General features: G+C 39.5%; 1 protein-coding gene across 6 annotated transcripts in view; it reads right to left on the bottom strand.

Moving 5' to 3' along the window:
- micu3a (mitochondrial calcium uptake family, member 3a) overlaps positions 1-20,074 on the bottom strand; it is a 152,844-nt gene extending 132,770 nt beyond the window's left edge. For 2 of the 6 annotated variants that reach the window (XM_059989265.1, XM_059989269.1), the window contains exon 1: positions 18,845-20,029. In XM_059989265.1, coding sequence (XP_059845248.1) covers positions 18,845-19,309 — 465 coding nt within the window. In that variant the 5' untranslated portion in view covers positions 19,310-20,029. Of the gene's footprint in view, positions 1-18,844 lie in introns of all 6 variants that reach the window. The other 4 variants (XM_059989270.1, XM_059989268.1, XM_059989267.1 and 1 more) reach the window with 4 other exon arrangements.
- Positions 20,075-20,990: the final 916 nt, after the last annotated feature.

Genomic DNA, 20,990 nt, shown 5'->3' with positions numbered 1-20,990 from the left:
TTTTAACATTCTTAAGTTACAAAACATAACAAACCCGGAACATCTTCAAAAAGCAGTGTCTCAGAAAGGCAGCATCCATTATTAAGGACCTCCAGCACCCAAGGCATGCTCTTTCCTCATTGTTACCATTAGGTAGGAGTTACAGAAGCCTGAAGGCACACATTCAGCGATACACGAACAGCCATCTGATTCCTAAATGAACATTGAATCCATGAACACTACTTCAGTTTTTTAATATATTATCTCTGCTTTTGCATGATTTTAATCTATTCAATATACGTATACTGTAATTAATGTATTTAATTATTTTTACTTTTTTTATGTTATGTATTGCAATGAACAGCTGTTGCTAAGGTAACAAGTTTCACGACTCATGCCGATGATAATAAACCTGACTCCGATATACTTTAAGCTTTGATTCCAATTTTTGTAACCCTCCTCCAGTCCTGGATTCTTCAATGTTTGCATTCTAGGACATTGGCAACCTGAAACTTCATCAACATTGCTCTGCAATTCCAAAAGTACAACATCTCTCTATCTTTTTCACTCCTTCCTACAGATGTACCTTAAAGTTATTCTAATAATAATATTGTGGTTTAGTATCATATTTGATACATCAACATAAAGATATTGCAATTAAGGATCTCACCTAAAAGGTCATCAATTCAAACCTTATGCAGCTACAGATTATAAAACCTCACAAGTATCTCTGAATAAATCACATGAATTAAAAGTTCTTTACAATGCATCATTTGCTACAAAAACAAAGGGTGCCTTTTGACTCAACAACTTTAAGACTAGCAAGTTAAATGCTTTATTTTAGTGACATTAAGGATGAAAATATTGGGTGATTTTGCTCATCATCTTTGATCAGCAGCAAGAATAATTTTTAGCATCCATCTGAATCAATTAGAAAAGGCAGGAGCTTGATTTAACATCTTGTTCAACAGAACAGTGTAGTTACCCATGACATTCATCACTTCCTAGTAGTATAAAATAGCTCAACCTTTTTTCCTCCATTAGTTTAAGCAGTGGAAATGTATACCACAATGGGATTATTTAAACATTTCATACTACTGACAATCTATATTGAATAACCATCAGAGCCATACTGATCGTAAACTCAAATAAATGGCCAAACAAACACAGAAATACATTTTATAACTAAATAATGTAAAACGCTTTCAGAACTTGAAGTTTATTTTAATTCAAGTTCTTGGAGATTTTCTGTTCTCACTCCCAATTCCCTTCTATCAAATTCTTAACTGATTTCCAATGAAACATAGCAATAGATGTTCTATAAGTAGGTTGTACTCTCTATCATTATCTTAAGTACTAACTAAAATCAAGGTTCACTGCCAATATGTTGTCTCATATTACCTTGAACTAACATCATTAAATTTTTACTCAGATCTTTTACATTTTGTTTTCCCATGACAACACGATTGGCTTCCAGATAAAGAATTCACAACCACTCAAGGAAAGCAGGTGTCAAACAATTGTATGGGGCCTCAAGGAAGTAAACAGACAATTTAATCTTTCATCTTACTTAATACAACACAAGGCTTTCATCACCTATGGACATGTCCATCAGTGATAACATTTGCCACTTAGGGTAAGTGGTAAATCAGGCCAGAAATGCCCAATAAATAATTTTATCTTTTTATTAGAATACAACACAAAGCAATGGAACATAGAGTTTAAAATTTGCATTGGCAAGAAAGCATGCTAATAATCAATTAAGTGTCTGCTTCATGTTCACACTTCAAAGTTCAAAGTAAATTTAATATCAAAGTATAGATTTCTCACCCTATACAACCCTGAGATTCATTTTCTTGTGGGCATACTCAACAAATCCATTAACTTACTACTATTGCAAAATCTCATTCCTTTCTCAATCTATTAAATGAGAGGAATTACATTGCAACTATACATGGTTTTGGGCATCTTCAAATATAGCAAAGGCTAAAAGGATGACATAAAGGATTCTAAGCAATACTGATCTTGGTTGCTTTAAAAGTTTCTATTTCCAACTAAATTAAGAAGAATAGGAACAGAGCTTTAGGTGCAAATAAGAGGTTTTTTTTGATATTTAATAGATTTTTAAAATTTTGCTTTCGGCTGATTTTTCAAATTTTGAGTTCTTATCAGCAAATAGCAGTAAGTAGCAATACCATGTTTATCATTCACGCACGAGCAAAATGCCTTAGAATACTGGTGTATCTACCAACACTTGCAATCATTAATGTCTAGATCAAAGAGAAATGAATAGCTGAAAACATCTTAATAAGTTAACTTATTATTTCTGCTGTCTCCCTCCAGAAGCTTTGCTAATATTAGCATCTCACTGAGACATTTTCCAGAGAAATATTATTTACTGAGGCACTTATGAGAGAGAAAGTTATTGAATATCCGAGGATAAAAGGATATTCATTTTATCTAGTTGAAATTTTAATGCTGTAATTAATGTTAAGTAACTTCTTTGGCACTGAAAATTAACAATTGCCAGTGTGAAAACACATTCCTTCAGATTTTAATCATGCTAGATCTGAATCATAGAATTGTCATGACACGAGAGGGAGCCATCTGGCTTACTGGATATGTTTCAACTCCTGGAGGAAGAGTCTGATCTATCTCACTTACCAACTCTTTCCCCAAAGACCTCAAATTCCACTTGAATATATTCACTTATACTGCCTACAAGACTCTGTAGCAAAGAATTCCAAAGATTTGCAACTGTCTAAAACAATTTTCTCCTCATCTGCCCAAATTGGGAATCACCTTATAGATAAACTATACACCTTTGTTCTAGACAATCTGAATAAAGGAAACATCATTTCTGCATTCACACTGTCAATCTCTATTAGAATCTCATTTGCTTCAACATTTTCTCTCATTCCTCTAAATTCCAATGAATATAGATCCAGTTTGCTCACCCTTTCTCAGAATATCAAGTCCTTTAAATATGGGCGAAGTCAAAAAAAAGTGTGATAGGGAAATTTCATGGTGATTTTCATTATCAGCAGTTCAAAATCTATAAGATACTCCCAAAAGTATTCAGGAAGCAAAATCTTCATGGTCCAGTGTTTAAATGTCATATTACAAATTAATAATGGAATCCAACATTTTCCAGAAGACAGACATTGGCTAACTGGCCTATAATTCCTGTTTCTTGCCTCCCTTCTTTCTTGAATAGTTTCATTTCAGTCTTCTGGGATGTCTTCCAAATCCACGGAACTTTGGCAGATTACAACCACTGTGTCCACAATCTTCGCTGCCTACCACCAATCGCTGCAGCATGATCCAACTTTTCTTTTAATTTGACATCATCCCATAATTAGTCACCAACAATACATGCAGCTTGTGGCAAGGTATGCACACCAGCAGTGTCTCTCTCCCAGACGAGCTAAAACTTTTTTACGCTTGATTCGATGTCGCCAATACTGAGCCCCTGATATGACCAGCAGCTTGGTCATCTCTGAGGCCGGAGTATGCAAGTGTTTCCAACGGGTGGACAGTCACAAGGCTGCTGTACTGGATGGCATCCCAGGGCAGGTACTCACCGAGTGTGCACGGCCCAATTGGCTAGTGTGTTTACAGACATTTTTAATTTCTCCCTCTCCCAGTGTAGAATGCCCTCCTGCTTCAAAACATCCACCATTGTTCCTGTACCGAAAATGACCAAGGCAACATGGCTAAACGACTGGCATCCTGTTGTACTCACCCCAATAATAAGCAATTGTTTTGACAGGCTGGCCAAGGACTACATTTGTGTGTGCTGCCACCAACATCAGATCCCCTACAATTTACCTACCAACACAACCAATCGACAGATGACAGCCACAGTTCTACACACCATCCTTACATATCTGGAGAAGGATGCTTATGTAAGAATGCTGTTCTTGGATTACAGTTCAGCATTCAACACCACAATTCCTTCAAGGCTTGACAAGAAGCTCAGAGACCTCGGTCTTGACCCTGCCTTGTGCAGCTGGATCCTGGACTTCCTGTCAGATCGCTGGCAGGTGCTAAGAGTGGGCTCCCTCACCTCTGCCCCTCAGGGCTGTGTACTAAGTCCCCTCCTTTACTCCCTGTATACCCATGACTGTGTCACCACCCACAGCTCCAATCTGCTAATTAAATTTGCTGACGACACTACACTGATTGGCCTAATCTCAAATAATGACGAGAAAGCCTACAGAGAGGAAGTCATCATAATGATACTGAGGTGTCGAGAAAACAACCTCTCCCTCAGTGTCGCAAAAACAAAGGAACTGGTCATGGATTACAGGAGGAACGGAGACAGGCTAACCCCTATTGACATTAATGGATCTGGGGTCGAGAAGGTAAATAGCTTTAAGTTCCTCGGCATCCACATCACCGAGGACCTCACATGGTCTGCATACAGCAGCTGTGTGGTGAAAACGGCACAACAACACCTCTTACACCTCAGATGGTTGAGGAAGTTTGGTATGGGCCTCCAAATTCTAAGAACGTTCTAAAGGGGCGCAATTGAGAGCATCCTGACTGGCTGCATCATTGCTTGGTATGGGAACTGTACTTCCTCAATCACAGGACTCTGCAGAGAGTACTGTGGACAGCTCAGCACATCTGTAGATAAGAACTTCCCACTATTCAGGAGATTTACAAAGACAGGTATGTAAAAATGGCCCGAAGGATCATTGGGGACCCGAACCACTGCAATCACAGGCTTTCCAGCTGCTATTATCTGGGAAAAGGAACCACAGCTTAAAAGCCAGGACCAACAGGCTCTAGGACAGCTTCTTCCACCAGGCCAAGAGACAGCTTAATTCATGCTGATACAACTGTATTTCCCACCTTAGCATAGAGTCCAAGATATTCTTCTCAGTGATTCCAAGGCTGACCTCTTACTTAATGGAGAATCGCTTTCAACACATCCATCCAGAAGGTGGCACCCCAAGTTTTTCTGGGTGCTTTGAACACACTTCAAAAATCAGCCAATTGATCAACAAGGCCAGGCAGAAAAAAGGTGATCTAACAGTTATCTGATTAAGCCTAGCCAATATCTATGAATCAATTCCACATCCTCATCCAGGTTGGCCTGGACTACTACTGTATCCCAGCAGTAACACGGGACATGATCACCAGCTACCTAGGAGGATTCAAGCTACGCTTCACTTCAGCCCACTTTACAACCAGGTGGCAAGACCTCCCAAAAGGGATGCAAACTGGTTGTACCATCTCCCCCATCTTGTTTGTCATGTGCATGAGCCTCCTCATATCAGCAGCAGCAGATTTAACCTGAGGTCCAGTGATGAAACCCAGCATCCGAAGGCCTGCTATAAGCGGGTTAATGGATGACTTCAAAGTAACCACCGTAATCCATGTCCAAGCAAGATGTGTATTGGAAACCCTGGACAATGTAGCTACCTGGGCTAGGTTGACCTCAAGACCAATAAGTCCAGATGTGTGGTAATCAGAAAGGGCAAAGTTACTGGCAAGTTCAGTCTTCAAGTATGGAGGAAACCATTCCATCCATAAGGAGAACCCAGTAAAGTGTCTTGGAAAGTAGTTTAATGCAGCAATGGCAGACACTGTAAAGCTGACTGCAGAATTGCTGAAGATAGACAAAACCAGACTCTCTGGCAAATTTAAGACATGGCTGTACCAACATGGTCTTCTTCCAAGGCTGCTCTAGCTTTTCACAGTGTACGAGTTCCTCATGACCATTCCAGAAGGCATCATGAGGAAAGTCAACATGCACCTGTGGAGGTGACCGGGGATCCCAACATATTTTTCTTCAGTGGGGGTCTACGTAATATCAGGCCAGCGACAGCTACCATTGACATTGGTAGTGGAGGAGTTCAAGATGGCAAAGTATAGAGTTGTGTTAACACTGAGGGGCTCCGATGACAAGCTAATAAACCAAGCAGGAGTCACAAGAAGATTAGACGGGAAGTGGGACGGCAACTCAACCATGAGCCAGGCAGTGAGCTCCCTGCAATTGAGAGACATCATCAGCAATCCTTGCCTGGGATGGCAAGGCCTCAGGTCTGCACACTTCCAAAGATAGGGGAGTGCGAGTGTAAGGGATAGGTGTGATATGGTCCAGGCAGAGGTATGGAACTGCGAGGACAAAAGGCAGGCATCAAAGGCAGTGGTGTTGGAGTCATAGGGTGCTTGGACGGAATAGGATCTTCCCAAGCACAAGACCACTTGGAGAAAGCTTTGGACACTGGAGCTTTTCTGTATTTCTTTCAACCTGCGGTCCAGCGATGGCACTCTCCATACACAATCACAGCTGTACACATGGGGACTGAGAGTGCACCTTAAGTGCATGCTTTGTGGTCAGCGGGGTTCACTGGCACACATACTGACAGGATGCAAACCAGTTTTAACACAAGGACAGTATAGGTGGTGTCATGCCAAGGTCCTGCTGTCCCTTGCTGACACACTGGAGCGAAAGAGGTGTAAAAAGAGACCAGCTGGCAGAGAGGCAAACTGGCAGTCATATTCATTAAGGAAAGGGCCACGCCAGGCATACCAGAGGCCTAAATCCAATCTGCTGCAAACTGCCAAATCATGGGAGAAAAGAGTTAATGTGGGGAGGAAGCTGCAGTTCCTGGAGGTGGTTCAAACCATACTTAGACCAGACATCGTACTGTGGTCCACTGAAGACAAGAAGATCATCTTGGTGGAATTCACAGTACCATGGGAGGAAAGATGTGAGGAGGCTCACAAGAGGAAGCCCCTGAAATACCAGCCCTTAGTCCAGGCAAGCAGGAACAAAGTATGGCAGATGTGGCTTTTCCCCATAGAGATTGGCTGTAGAGTGTTCCTGGCAAGGTTGGCATGGAGGTTGCTGAATGCACCGGGCCTTGATGAAAAGAGCAAAAATCAAGCAGCTCACAGGATGGGGGAGGAAGCAGCAAGAGCCTCTTGCTAGATATGGAGGAGGTGAGAGGAGTTGAACCAGAAGTCAGAAGCAAATGGGCAGTGATTTGGCCACCACTGCCAACCCGCCAACTGGACAGCGTTGTGGTTAAAGGTCAAAACACTTCAAGAAGGTTGACAACCTGACAATATATGTGCCTGGCCAAAAACTACTGTTACTTCATCAGGGAACTGAAGAGAGCACCCCAGCATATGTTGCAAGTCCCTCCATCAGAAATACTTTTCCTGAAATGTATAAAATATCTCCTTAAATCTTTGACACTATTTATTTTGCTGTTTTTACTTTGTCCTAATCACATTAGACAGTACAGCCCTCAAATCATTATTACTTTATTTAAATTTATATACACTAATTCCATACTTTTTATTTCCAAATAAATTTGATATTCTGCCACGTTGTGATCATTCTTAAGGATTTTTTACTGTAAGATCATTAATAACATAGAGATTTCTTAAGTTTCATCTCCTGTTAAAGCATGACACTTCTTGCAGAAATGCATGTCACTTTATTGCACTCTTCCACTGAAACCAACAAAAGGGTATTCTGTCAATGTGTTTCTAATCCTGACGTAGGACAGGCATCAGTGTTGTATAGTTTGAACCAAGTGAGAGCACTATTCATTCTTGCTGTTACCTTGAAGCAAAACATTCAGATCAATATAGTTTTTTTTCTTCTAATTAGAAAATAAGAAGAATTTGGCTTTATTGGTAATGCTTTTCTACTGTTCTACCTATCACCTATTCTAGTGCTCCATGTGCTACTAGGGGGCTAGAATCTCAGTAGTGGATAGTAGTACAGGCAGTATAAGAATTGTAATAAAGTGACATTCCTTTCTGCAAGAAGTGACATGCTTTAGCAGGAGAAAGACTTCAAAGGTCATCTCTGTGTAATTAATAATCTTATAGTAAAAATTCCTTAGGAAAGAGGGATCACAACACCGCAGAATATCTTGTTCTGGGCTGCTTGCTAATGCCTCATATGTTCTGTTGATTAAGTGTTCTGATGGGATTTGGCCTGGGAAATGCTGCTGTCCCAAGAGTATGTGCAAGATAGTGCAGCATTAGTCATTTGGCCTTACTGTCTCCATTTTTTCCCCTGGGCTTCACAGAGCAGCAGTCGAACTGCAGTAAAGTATTAACCCCAGACAAAGAAAAAGATGGAAGACTCTGCAGTGCTTCAAATAATGTCATGGCAGCAACATAGGTATGGGTCAGGTAAAACAATGAAATATTAATTCCTTCTAAGATGCTTTTCACATGCAAACAACACTTACACATTTAAACCTTCAGAGCACTTCCTAAATAAACAACTTTCTGAAAATAACAGAATGATTCAATCTCCTGCCTTGAAAGAGCAATGAGGTCATTTATTCAAAAGGTGATTTTCATGAAAAATACATATAGCATGGTCAGAAAAAAGACATATGCCATTTGATAAATCTTTTAATCAATGCTTTGTCTATTTCATCGCAACACATTGCTTCTTAAATTCTTTGCAAATTAAGTAATTACTTCCATAATGTATGTTTGTTCTTTTTATTAAGACAATTCTCCTTTCCAATAAAGCGTGCTTCTCATCATCTTGCTGCAACTAAAAAAGCAAAAAGCATAAAATTAAGGGCAGATTTCTTCATCTCTGTAGCATTAATATTTAAATAAACATGAGCAAATGTTTCTACCTTTTGTTTTGAGTTTAGCACTAGGAAGCCAGTTTTTAAAGTATAACATTCAGCATTACAAAAGACACCAGCTTAGTCTTTGCTAGAAGTATCACTGATATATTTATGCTTATGTACATTACAACACAGAATGATGCTAGCTGGCTTCCAATGTCTACATTGACAATTAAATCGTTACCAGTCATAGGCTTTTGTGTAATGTTGGGACTGGACTTCAGTTGTAATGTTTAATACGATCTTCCTTCGACGTGAGCACCAAAGCAGGAAATGGAAGAGTAACTTACTTAACTGTGTGACTAATTTACAAGTGACAAGACATATTTAGCTTTTCTTTTTGTTTTTCTGAAAGCAAGAACAGATAAAAAAAATCTAATACCCACATAGTGATTTAACCTCTGAATCTTTTGTTATCTAAATTATGATAGATAAAGTGTAATAATTAAAAGCAGTGTATTTAATGATATCCGAGACCCAAAATCTGATGTTTAGAATAACTGATCCCAGATGACAAGGCAAGAATTTATAATCCATATTGTTCACTATCTTGAGAAGTTATGGGAAAATTCTGATGAGAAGCTATACAACCCAGTAACTTTCAATGGTTAATATACTAACAAGCTTATTGTTCAACTACAGTCACTCCCAACTCACCTCTGAAATTCAGCTCTTATAACATATTTGAACCAAGGCTGAAATGAGCTGAGAGAAGTTGACAAAACTCAAACTGAGCACTGGCAAACAGATTATTGTTCAATAAATAATCACTTTGCAGATAATTAAGAGAAGGCAAATAGGACTGTTATATGACACATTGGATCCATTCTATCTTTGTTTACAGTATAAACAATGGCATTTTATCACTAGGGCACATGTCCAGTGCTCGTCACAGTATCAACAGGGCCCAGAGAATTTCCTATATCCAATATGTCATCTCTTAGTATCATTCAGGGTATTTTTATTGCCTAAAAACTGACACCTATTTTGTGGGTTTCAAGATGAAGCTAAGACATATCATCTACCAAACACCTGTGGTAGCACAGTGGTGCAGTCAGTAGAGCTGCTGTCTTTAGTGCTGTCTGTGTGGAGCGAGCACGATTTTTCTGTGAACACTTGGATTCCCTCTGGGTGCTCTGCTTTCTTCCCACATCTCCAAAGACATGCAGCTGGCATCAATCACTACAGACTATAACTACAGCAGGACATGCCCTCTTCTCATTACTACCATCAGGGAGGATTTACAGGAGGAGCCTGAAGTACAACACTCAGCACTTTAGGAATAGGTGCTTTCCTCTGCCATCAGATTTCTGAATAGCCCATGAACTCATTATTTATTATTCTTATTCCTCTCTATTGATTTTCTGCATTATTTATTTACTTTCATTGCAACTTACAGTAATTTGTCATGCCTGCACTATATAGCTGCACAAAACTATTTTCATGACTTATAATATATCAGTGACAATAAACCTGATACTAATCATTTGAATCAAGACCAAACACACGAACATAAGAAAGTCTGGAATTTTTCCCAATAGAAACAAGACAGACTGCTATCCCAATGCATTGCAATAATAATACAGGTACGATGAAAATGTCTCATCACCTGCCCATGGCATTGCTAAATGTAAATCATTTACATTACATGGAGATTTTGTAATACCCTTAATAATTAGCAACATTCTTCATCAGATGTTTAATGCCTTACACTAAATTCAACATTATAGAAAATATTGAATCCCAAATGATTGAGAGCAAAATTTGTCAGGCTGATTTGTGATGTGACTGTATTACGTTACACCAAAAAGTTCACAGATTCAACTGGGTGAGGCAGAGAGGCACAGACTCCAATTACCTACTTAGAACTACAAAACTTAGAACTACAAAACATCCTGTTTATTAGGATGGAATACAAGCATTAAAACAGTTACCCAAGTTGGCGTGGGGCCCTCTCACTGTAGCACACCTCCCACATGATCCATAGCACCATCACAACCAGCCCATTGATGAAGCCCCAAAAATCTACAAGCTCCCAACTGCTCTTTTATACCTTCTCCACTGATGTATGGTGCAGTAAGTGGACTAATACCAGCTCAAACCATTGAGCCAGAACCAATCATCACCTGTCACCACTCTTAATGAGCCCCACCCATGTTCACCTACATTAAGGTACATGGTGCATGGCAGTGCAGCAACTGAAATGCTCGAGCACACAGGCTTTGTTACTGCGCAAATTATATAACACTGTATATGATGTTAATATAATTGTGAAAAACACTATAATTACGTGTTAATGCATATAACCTGTAAATTTTCTGAATAATAAACTTTTCACAATCTTTACTTTGAAACATTTTAGAGCTTTGACATATTTACATTGTCATTGTGCTTTAGGATATAACACTTGAATGGAAAAAGTTTTTGACCTTGTTGCTATTGCAAGTGCAACTAATTGTGAATTTGGAAAAGTGAATATTGTACTATTGACAAAAAAAACTCAGCTACCATTATGATCTATCACGAAAGTGTTGCCTCAAAAATATTGCAGCAATACTGTGATTTCAAATTTGTCATTTATGAGAAAGCTAAGTAGTTAAATTGAGATATTCACTGATATGTTGAACTACATGCTTGGAAATGAAGAGTCTGAAGGACAGTCAATTCTTATTGATATTGTTGGAACATTTCAATTTTCTTGCGATGACTACGAATGTGGATTCAATCTTTGAATTCAATCAAATATAAATACAGAAATAAGACTAGAAGCAGAACATTTGGATGAACTTATGAGTATTAAGATGCATCTTTCATCTGGATGCAAAATTAATCTGGGCAGTGTTTACAGACGAGAGAAAATCTTCAGATGCTGAAAATCCAAGCCCCACACACAAACAAAATGATGGAGGAAAATCAGCAGGCCAAACAGCATCTATGGAGAACACTACAGTCGGTGTTTCAGGCTGAGACCCTTCATTGGGACTGCAGAAAAAAGACTGGAGTCAGAATGAGGTGGTGGGGGAAGGGAGGAAGAAACATAAGATGATAGACAAACAAAAAAAAAGTTTAGAAAATGTGAGAATTTTTCTTTGTTGTACTGTATTTCATTATAACCATTAATTAATAAATAAATAAAATCAAGTATGTCATTTTTCTGTTTTCATTCTAAGTATGCATATTACAAAAAAAAACTAAGTACCGCAGTTTTCAGGCCGTGTAAAAATTTCCTGCTCAGAGCAATAGCTGGTTCATGCAGCTGTAAGCTAAAATTAGAAGGAACATTGATCACCTAACTTCCATGCTCTCACGGCTGTACTCTCATGGCCATTGCACTGTATTCTTACAGTTGTATTGCATTTGCAAAATAAGCTCAAGGCCATGGTGCTGAAGGTATTCAACAAGCAAAAATGTTAATTCTTCACAATACAGATTGACATATAGAAATGTGGCATTCCTATTCATTATGTACACTGGGTACTCAAGCACCACAATGCTTCTTTGGCTGAATTGAGAGCATGAACTGTCATGAATGGAAAGACATTTCATTTATTTAGTCTCCTATGGTAGAATACAGGTTGCTGTATATAGGAGGTAGAATGAAAATCTAGTTGCATAGTGCCACAGCAACAACCTCTCATTCAACGTCCGCAAAACCAAAGAGCTGATTTTTGACTAAAGGAGGAAGAAACCGCAGGTCCATGAGCCACTGCCAATTAGGGGTTCAGAGGTAGAATGGTACAGTAACTTTAAACTCATGGCATTATGATACCAACAAACCTGTCCTGGGACCAGCACATAAGTGCTATTACAAAAGCATGACAATGCCTCTACTTCCTTAAAAGCTTGCGCAGATTAAGCATGGCATCTAAAACTTTCACAAGGCTCTATAGATGTACAGTGGAGAATATCCTGACTGGTTACATAAAGGCTTAATGCCCAAGAATAGAAAAGCCTATAAAAGGTGGTGGATACAACCCAATCCATCACAGGCAAAGACCTCTCTATGACTGAGCACATCAACAAGAGTCCTACCACAAGAAAGCAGTATCCATCATCAAGAACTTCCACCATACATGTTCTTCTTCTTGCCACTGCTATCTGTAAGTAGGTTCAAGAGCCTTGTGTCCACATCACCAGAAACAGTTACTACCTTCAACCACCAAGCTCTTAAACCAGCATGAAATGTCTCAACTATGAATTGATTTCACAACCGATAAGACTCACTTTCAAGGATTCTACAGCTCATATTCTTAGTAATTTTTTTGTCTTTTTTTGCACATTGGTTGTTTGTTGGTCTTTGTGTAGTTTTTCATATATTGTATTGTATACCTTTGTTCTACTGTGAAAGCCTGCAAGAAGACGAATCTCACGGTAGTATATGGTGACATATACATACTTTGATAATAAATTTACTTTAAATTTGAGCTTATCCAACAGCTTATCTAGCAATCATGTATAGGAGTGTATCCTGTGTATTTGAAGTGGGAGACGATCACAGTTGGACAAGAAAGAGTCAAAAGCAATTGTTTTGACATAATTCTGTCTTTTGCATTGATGGCTATTGATGAAAACGAAGACACTGATCTCAGACTTCGAAGTAAAATAATATCATCTCAACAAGTTTCCAGAAGTTCAGGAGCCCCTTTAACTCTGATTCATGGAAAGGAATGTGACCCATTCTCAAATCTAGACATGTCAAGTGTCAAGGGTTTGAAGTTACCTGCTTCATTAAGTCAATAAACAATATCCAGAACTCATTAAAGCTGCAGTCCAAAACATTCTGCCGGTTATTCCACTTACCTTGGATTTTCAGCAAAGGCACGAACTAAAACCAAGTGTCAAAACAGATTCTTTCTTTGGAAAGATGTGAGTACCCTTGCCTAACAATCATGCATAAAATAGTAAGCTTGCACTGACACAGCAACAACAGAAAGCCCACCAGGATATAGTAAATTAATTGTTTTTAAAAACTAAATTATTTAATTTGTACATATAGAACAATAGTGTGAAGGCTTGCTCTTGTTATCAGACCTTCCAATATGTTCTTGTATAAATTATGCAACTGCATCTGAAGTTTACGTTGGGAATAGAACATGTGCAGAAAGTAAAGCACTGTCCCTCAAAGCAAGCATGGAGACAGGGGTTAAATTTTAAAATAACGAACATGATCACTTCTTGGCAAAGTTTTCTCTCAAAATGTTTATTGTTCTTGTTGTTTTTTTGTACCAAATAGACTTACATTTAATTGTAAACTCACATGGATAAATCCAGTATCAAAACAGTAAAATAATGTCAACATCTTAAAAGAGGTCTACATCAGTTTAAGTACAGTGGACTCCGATTAATTGGGCCATCGGTTAATCAGGGCAGCCACTTATTTAAGACAACTCTTAAAGAACAATAATTAAATCAAGAAAATAGCCAAGATTCCCTTCATTTATTTGGGACACTATGCTGCTTAACTGGGGCTAGACACTGTGGCCAAATAGCTCCTAACTACTATCAGTCACATATGCTTGGTCGGTTGTTAAACACCACACCATTTTAAAGCGATCAGTTTTGAAACGTGATCAGTTGTGTGTGCTTTTGTTCAAAAAGCAAAGATTTCTGTCACTGATAGTTGGTGAGAAATAAGCAATAAGACAATTTGGACTTGATTTGCTCACAGCGCTTTAAAACATTCAAGCTTGGAGATGGCAGAAAAGGCTGGGCATGAAAATGAAACTTTCACTAATTCAACAAGTTAGAAATTACAACAAAATTTGATGGTATCGACAATTATCTTGAATATTACAAAAACAATTAAGATTTATAGGATACAATCGTTTAAAACATTGTATGAAGGCAGTCCATTATTTGCACTAGGTGTCTGTGCTGGTTTTGTTCATTTACAGTCAATCAGAAGGACACAGTAGATGAATTCCTACATTGATAAATGTTAAGAAATATTACAGTTCTATAGGTGGTACTGTGAAGTAAGTGACTACTTACTGGTGGTTAACAAAACAAGGATACTTTTATCGATAACACCTTTTCTGTAGCAGTATTATGGTAAACAATCACCGAAAACAATGGCAAGATTGAGGTGTACTTGAGGCGAGCAGAATGGAGGAGAGGCATATTCGAAGCCTATCCACCTAAACTGAGAGCGAGGTTTGATTGATCTGAATGCCAAGGTGATTTGTAAAGGTTGGGATAAGCTGAGATGTGACAACAAGGTCCTGGCCCAGAGCATATCAATACGGTAGGGACCCGAGTCTTACAGTGAGGAACAGCCTGATGTTTGGATGATTTGAACAACAGGCCAGACGGCTTGCAAAGGCAGGGTGTTGGGAAGAGAGGCGAGGGTCGGACCAGTTTTGCTGCTCTGTGCCATTTACTCCGCTCTGTGCTACAGTAAACTTGAGGCTGTGGCCTGCTCCGGGCTCTGCGATGCTTATTCTGCTATACGCTGATCTGAGGCTAAGGCTGTGGCCTGCTTTGTGTCTAAGGACTCATTTTTGTTCTAAATGCTATGTATTATTTGCACAATTTGCTCCCCCCTCCCCCCCCCCCCGTACACTGAGGGTGTCAGTATTCTTTTTTTAATGGTTCTTTTAAGTTTTGTTTTGTGGCTGCCTGTAAAGAGACAAATTTCAAGGTTCTATTACATACATACTTTGGTAATAAATGCACTTTGAACTTTAGCGGTATTGGCAGTGTTCTAATCTGTTGTGTTTCATTCAAATACAGGTTCCCCCCCGCTATCCAAAGGTAGAGTGTTCCTATGAAACTGTTTGTAAGCCGAAATGGCATAAAGTGAAGAAGCAATTACCATTATTTTATATAGGAAAAATTTTTGAGCGTTCCCAGACCCAAAAAATAACCTACCAAATCATACCAAATAACACATAAAACCTAAAAAAACACTAATATGTAGTAAAAGCAGGAATGATATGATAAATACACAGCTATATAAAGTCCAAATAATGTACATACAGTGTAGTTTCACTTACCAGATCAGGAAGATTGAGCCAAAACAGATTTGTAGAAAAAAAAAATCGGCACGTACACGCATGCACACACACCTGCCCGCATAAGGCTTCATGGTCATGGTAGTCTTTCGAGGTAAACAAGTTTAAAGCAGGCGTCTTTTTTCGTAAAAGTGAAAATCCTCTTTCGGTTAGTGAAAACAAGTACTAATGTAACTCTTTCGTAAAAGCGAAGTTGCGTAAAGCAAACGTTAGGAAAGCGGGGGACACCTGTATATGAATTGTTACTCAGTTAAACTGCGGTTTGTCTTTTTTTTAATACATTTTAAATATTTCCATGAAAGTTCAGCTAAATGGGCCAAAATATACTGGCCCCTATGTGTCCCAGTTAACCAGAATCCAATGTACTTTATTGGTATGATGATAAAAAGCTTTAGAAACATGTCTTGAGGTTTCTAATACTTCATTATTACCATCCTTCTACTAATTTCCACAAACATGAAAAACCTACTGGCAAAAATAGTGATTTGCACAGAATACTCCAGCCTGCAACAAAAATGTTTGAAAATTTGAACTGGTTCAAAACATCCTAGTCTGAACATAAATGAAACTTATGAGATAAAGGATAAATTGTTAACTGAACATAACAAGTAGTTTTGGGGAGACAAGTGGGTGGCTTTTGGGAACAGAGGGGTAATTGGGAGATATAGATGGAATGAATAGATGTGTTGTATTAATTAACAATACAAATGATTCGCACACATTAAGGTCCCACAGGCACAATATGGGAAAGCCCACTAATCTTTTTCAGTAATACCCAGAACACAAGGGATAGCTCCCACAGCACTCTCAAAACCTACCCAAGGCCATAGAACTCTTCTTCAGAACATGGCACTTGCGTTACCACTTTCCAAACCAACCTATCTTTCAATGCCTCCAGAGCCACTAATAATTGAGCAGCTTAACATATACAAAATACTGGAGAAACTCAACTCAGGCAACATCTATGGAGAGGATAGATTTCAACCCACAACTCTTTGTTAGGACCAGAGGAGTTCACTTGGGACTTAACACTATTTTTAGATATTATTCAACTGCTATTTTATTGTTTCCAATAATGACTTATGGAATCTGGTAAGTAAATACGGTAAGTAATTATGCATGCAAACCCAGCCAAACACATTTACTCTCATTTCCATCCTTTCAAAGCATTATTGCTTTTTTGATAATGACACAAACCAGCATGAGGCCTGGTAGTACTAACCACAATGCTGCTGAACAGCACATGCAACTCAGCTGAAGTTGAGTCCTATAAAAATTTTATAAGTTTCATGAGATCACTACCTAATTTTTTCCAAATCTCTTCCAACTGTTTTCACCAAAAAAGTGAAGGAGGAGGTAACTGAAACACAAGGTACATCCAAAACTGGTAACATGGAGGGATGAGAAAAGTTAAGTCGATTAACATCTGAATGGGAAGCATCCAAGGAGTTTGATGGGATCAGGAGGAAATCACCCAGGAAACCATTAACTTAAAATGCTGGTGACAGATGACTGGAAAGTAGCAAATATTACTTTCTCAAATAATTTAACCTCAGTGGAAGGAAAGAATTTTGAAACGCTGATCATAAAGGATTAATAATCACCTACAGGATTTTCACTCTCACTATTCAATCCTGCCTAGCATTGTACCAACAGCAAATATGAAAATAAGACAAACCCGAGGAAATCTGCAGATGCTGGAAATTCAAGAAACACACACAAAATGCTGGTGGAACGCAGCAGGCCGGGCAGCATCTATAGGGAGAAGTGCTGTTGACGTTTCGGGCCAAGGCGTCAGTTCTGACAAAGGGTCTCAGCCCGAAATGTTGACAGCGCTTCTCCCTATAGATGCTGCCTGGCCTGCTGAGTTCCACCAGCATTTTGAAAATAAGACATTTCATCTCCTTGGCCAAATTGTTGAAATAGATTTTGAATAATTGCCTAAGTAAGCAACAATTGCTATGGGCATTCCACTTATCACAGCCTGCCAACATGCGAAAACACCAACTTATCTTTGTTTTCTGACTGTTAACCAAGTCTCTGTAAAGCTACTTAATTCAGCCTGTATTTCAGTTTCTCTGGTGCTAAAGCCCTCAATAATGTCCAGTTACCTTTTAACTTGACGATTCCAAGAGACACCTAACTAATCTCCCTTGATCTCAACAAACTTGAGGTCATTCAGAGCCTAGTGAAATTGAAACATAACAGGCCCTTGTGCTTAACTGCCTCCAGTTAAACAATAACTTGATTTTTATACCTACATTCCAGGTTTTCAAATCCACCCTTCCAAGTTCTATTATCTCTCCCCATCCTTTAATTTTCCAAGTCATCCATGATATTCTTCAATAACCCAAATCTAACTTATAGTCTTCTAGCAGTTCAAACTTCAAAGCAGCACATGCAAAACGCTGGAGGAACTCAGCAGACCAGGCAGGATCCACTGAAAAGAGTAAACAGTCCTGATGAAGGGTCTAGGCCTGAAACATCAACTGTTCACTCTTTTCCCATAGATGCTGCCTGGCCTGCTGAGTTCTTCCAGCACGTTGTATGTGTTGCTTTGATTTTGCAGCATCTGCAGATATACCTGTGTTTGGAGCTCAATCGTCAGTCGCAAAGTTCCAGTGTTTTGAATAACAGAAACATATTGCTGGAGGAAATCAGCAGGTCAGGCACCACCTATTCCTCTATATAGGTCTTACCTGACTTGCTAAGTTCCTCCAGCATTTGGTGTGCCCTTCTCTGAATCTGTAACATCTGTAGAATTTTGTTTTGAATATTTTTTTGATATTGCTTATAAAACAGATAAGTTTTTGTCATCTGTTCTAATATTCACAACTGACGCTTGGGATCAACTTTTTTAAAAACCTGATAACACTCCGGTAAAATTTATTGGTAAGATTTTATTTAGGTAGAGGTATTGTAATAAATACACGCTGCTGCTAGATCAGCTTAAAATGGTACATCCTTTTAGGGTGGGAGGGAGTCTGCAACAACTGGTGCAGCATCCCACAGGCATTTGTCACTACACATAAAGAACAACCTTCTGAAGACAGGTTACAGAAGTGATATTATAAATTAGTGATACCATTATTACTAAAATTTTTGTTTGCAGTGCGTGATGAGAAATGTCAGCCTGGATGCTCTGGCTGGCAACCCGGGTGCTCAAAGCAGTCACTCGCCCTCTCAATCTGCGACCACGAACACACCGCTTCCAGCTCCTACCTTGGCTTTTACAGCCGGTATTCGCACACCCCCGCGGGGGAGAGCCCATCTCCTGCTGCTCTCAGCCTCCGACTCCGTATCGTAGTAGCACCAGGAGACGGCGGCAGCTGCCGCACCGCACACCGCCGCCACGCACAGCCCGCGCCTTCCACCCGGTCCCGACCGCCATGCAACCCAGCTCGCCCCTCTGCTCGAGGCAGGCTTGCTCAAAGCGGCCGTTCGCCAGCGCCCGGGGTGCAAACGCTGCAGCGAAAAGAAGCTCCGCATCGCGGCCATTTGCGGCGTCTCGTTGGCAACCGGCTCGGCTGCCAGCGGAGCAGCACCGGCAACTCTCGCGAGAACGACGGTTCGCCCGACGCGACGTGTGCGATGCGGGCGCCGGCGCCGGTGCTGGAGGTGCCCGGCGATTCGCGGCGAGTGAACCGGCTGAGGGCTCCGGTGCAGCGAGCACAGCAAGGGTTTCATGCGTAGCCCCGAACAGACGGCTCTGGTTCCGCCAGCGAGCCGCTGGCCACGGCGGTGCTCTTTAATACTGTCCTGTCGAAAGCTGGGACGAGTAGCAAGTTCAGTTGAAATAAGTGTCGAGTTCGATGTTCGTGCATGTTAGTTGGTTATAAATTATTTCGCGCTGACGGGTGAAAGCGATGCCTGTTACAGATTTCACCGCATGTATGCTGTTAATAAACAACATCGGTTTGCGAAAAAAAACTGCTCAACAGATCGGGCAGCAATTATGGAGGCAAAGCAGCATCTTGGGTTACTCCACGCCGAGTTCTTCCAGCAGTGTCTTTGTTCCATCCTCCAATATCTACAGTCACTTGTACAGTGAAAGCTTAATCTTATTGTAATAATGTTTTTATTACATTAAGGATGGTCGTATGGTGCCACTGACGCCAAGCAGACCATTTTTGAAAGAGCATTGATAACAGCAGTTGTAAAGGCAGTTCCGAGAAGCAGGGAATGGCAAACCACTAATGTAGAACCAAGGGGATTGAAGACCGCAGTCTGCTGCATGGCTATCAATGGATATTAACCACACACCTTCCTTTGGTCCAAACTTGTGCTGTAGTCACGCATGCATCTATGTTGCTGGCCACCTGTTCTGGCTGCACACTTGCCAGTTTCCTGGTCTCTGGCTTTCGCCCATCACACTCCTTATTTCTACTTCCACCACACACTGTTCTGAGTCTTTAAAACCGATTCATTAAGTTTGTCCTACTTCATGTTCAAGGAATATTTCAGTGTTAGAAGTGACATCTCTGCAAATAGATATTAAAGTCACAGTTGCCTTTGTTTTTTTTTAAAAAAAACATTTGTTCTGAGCTTTTAAGACATGCAAATAAATCATTTGGCTGTAGTCTTATTTCAGTGTCTGGACACCGTGTCAATGAATGCCACAGTTGCAACTTAAAAGTGTTTACATTTCAGAAGTAGTTCACAAAGCAGACTGGAACATCCCATGAATGTTAAAGGTATGTCAGAATCTGATATAAAGTCATTTGTTAAATCCTTTCCACCTCTCTACAATTTGCCACAGAATTGAAATAATTTATTAAGAGCAAAAATACAGAATCACAAATAAGCCAATCAAGCCATGAAAATTTCCAATATTGTTTATTGTTTCTTGCTGTAGTCTTATTGCAGAGTGAATAAGATTTAAAATGAAACACAGAGCCAAGGATCCTGGACTGTACTCCCAACTCTGCTAGGTCATAGTACAGTAGATTCCAATTAACTGGGAGACATCAGGACCAGTTATTTTTGATCTGATTAAGCAGCTGCCCCAATTAGCCAAACCTTCATGGAAATAATTAAAGGTTTAAAGAAAAGACAAACTACCATTTAAACAAATTATATTTAAATGAAATACAGAACAAATTAGGAAACTACCAAAACCACTACAGTACTATAAATCTGCATATTAGTTCCTAATAGTTATCAGAGGAATTAATCCACACACTGCTGTACTCTCTTCATTGACTAAATGAACAAAATCAGCACAGACACCTAGAGCAGACAATAGACTGCCTTAAAATTCTGCTTTCAACGACTGCATCTTCCAAATCTTCATTTTATTTGTAACTTTTAGGATGATTGTCAATACCTTTAAATTTTTCATAGTGCCCAACTCATTTCATTTTCACTC

This window comes from Hypanus sabinus, chromosome 14, assembly GCF_030144855.1.
Source record: "Hypanus sabinus isolate sHypSab1 chromosome 14, sHypSab1.hap1, whole genome shotgun sequence".
Classification (NCBI taxonomy): Eukaryota; Metazoa; Chordata; class Chondrichthyes; order Myliobatiformes; family Dasyatidae; genus Hypanus; species Hypanus sabinus.
The sequence above is the reverse complement of the archived record's forward strand: the minus strand, read 5'-3'. Positions and strand labels throughout refer to the sequence as shown.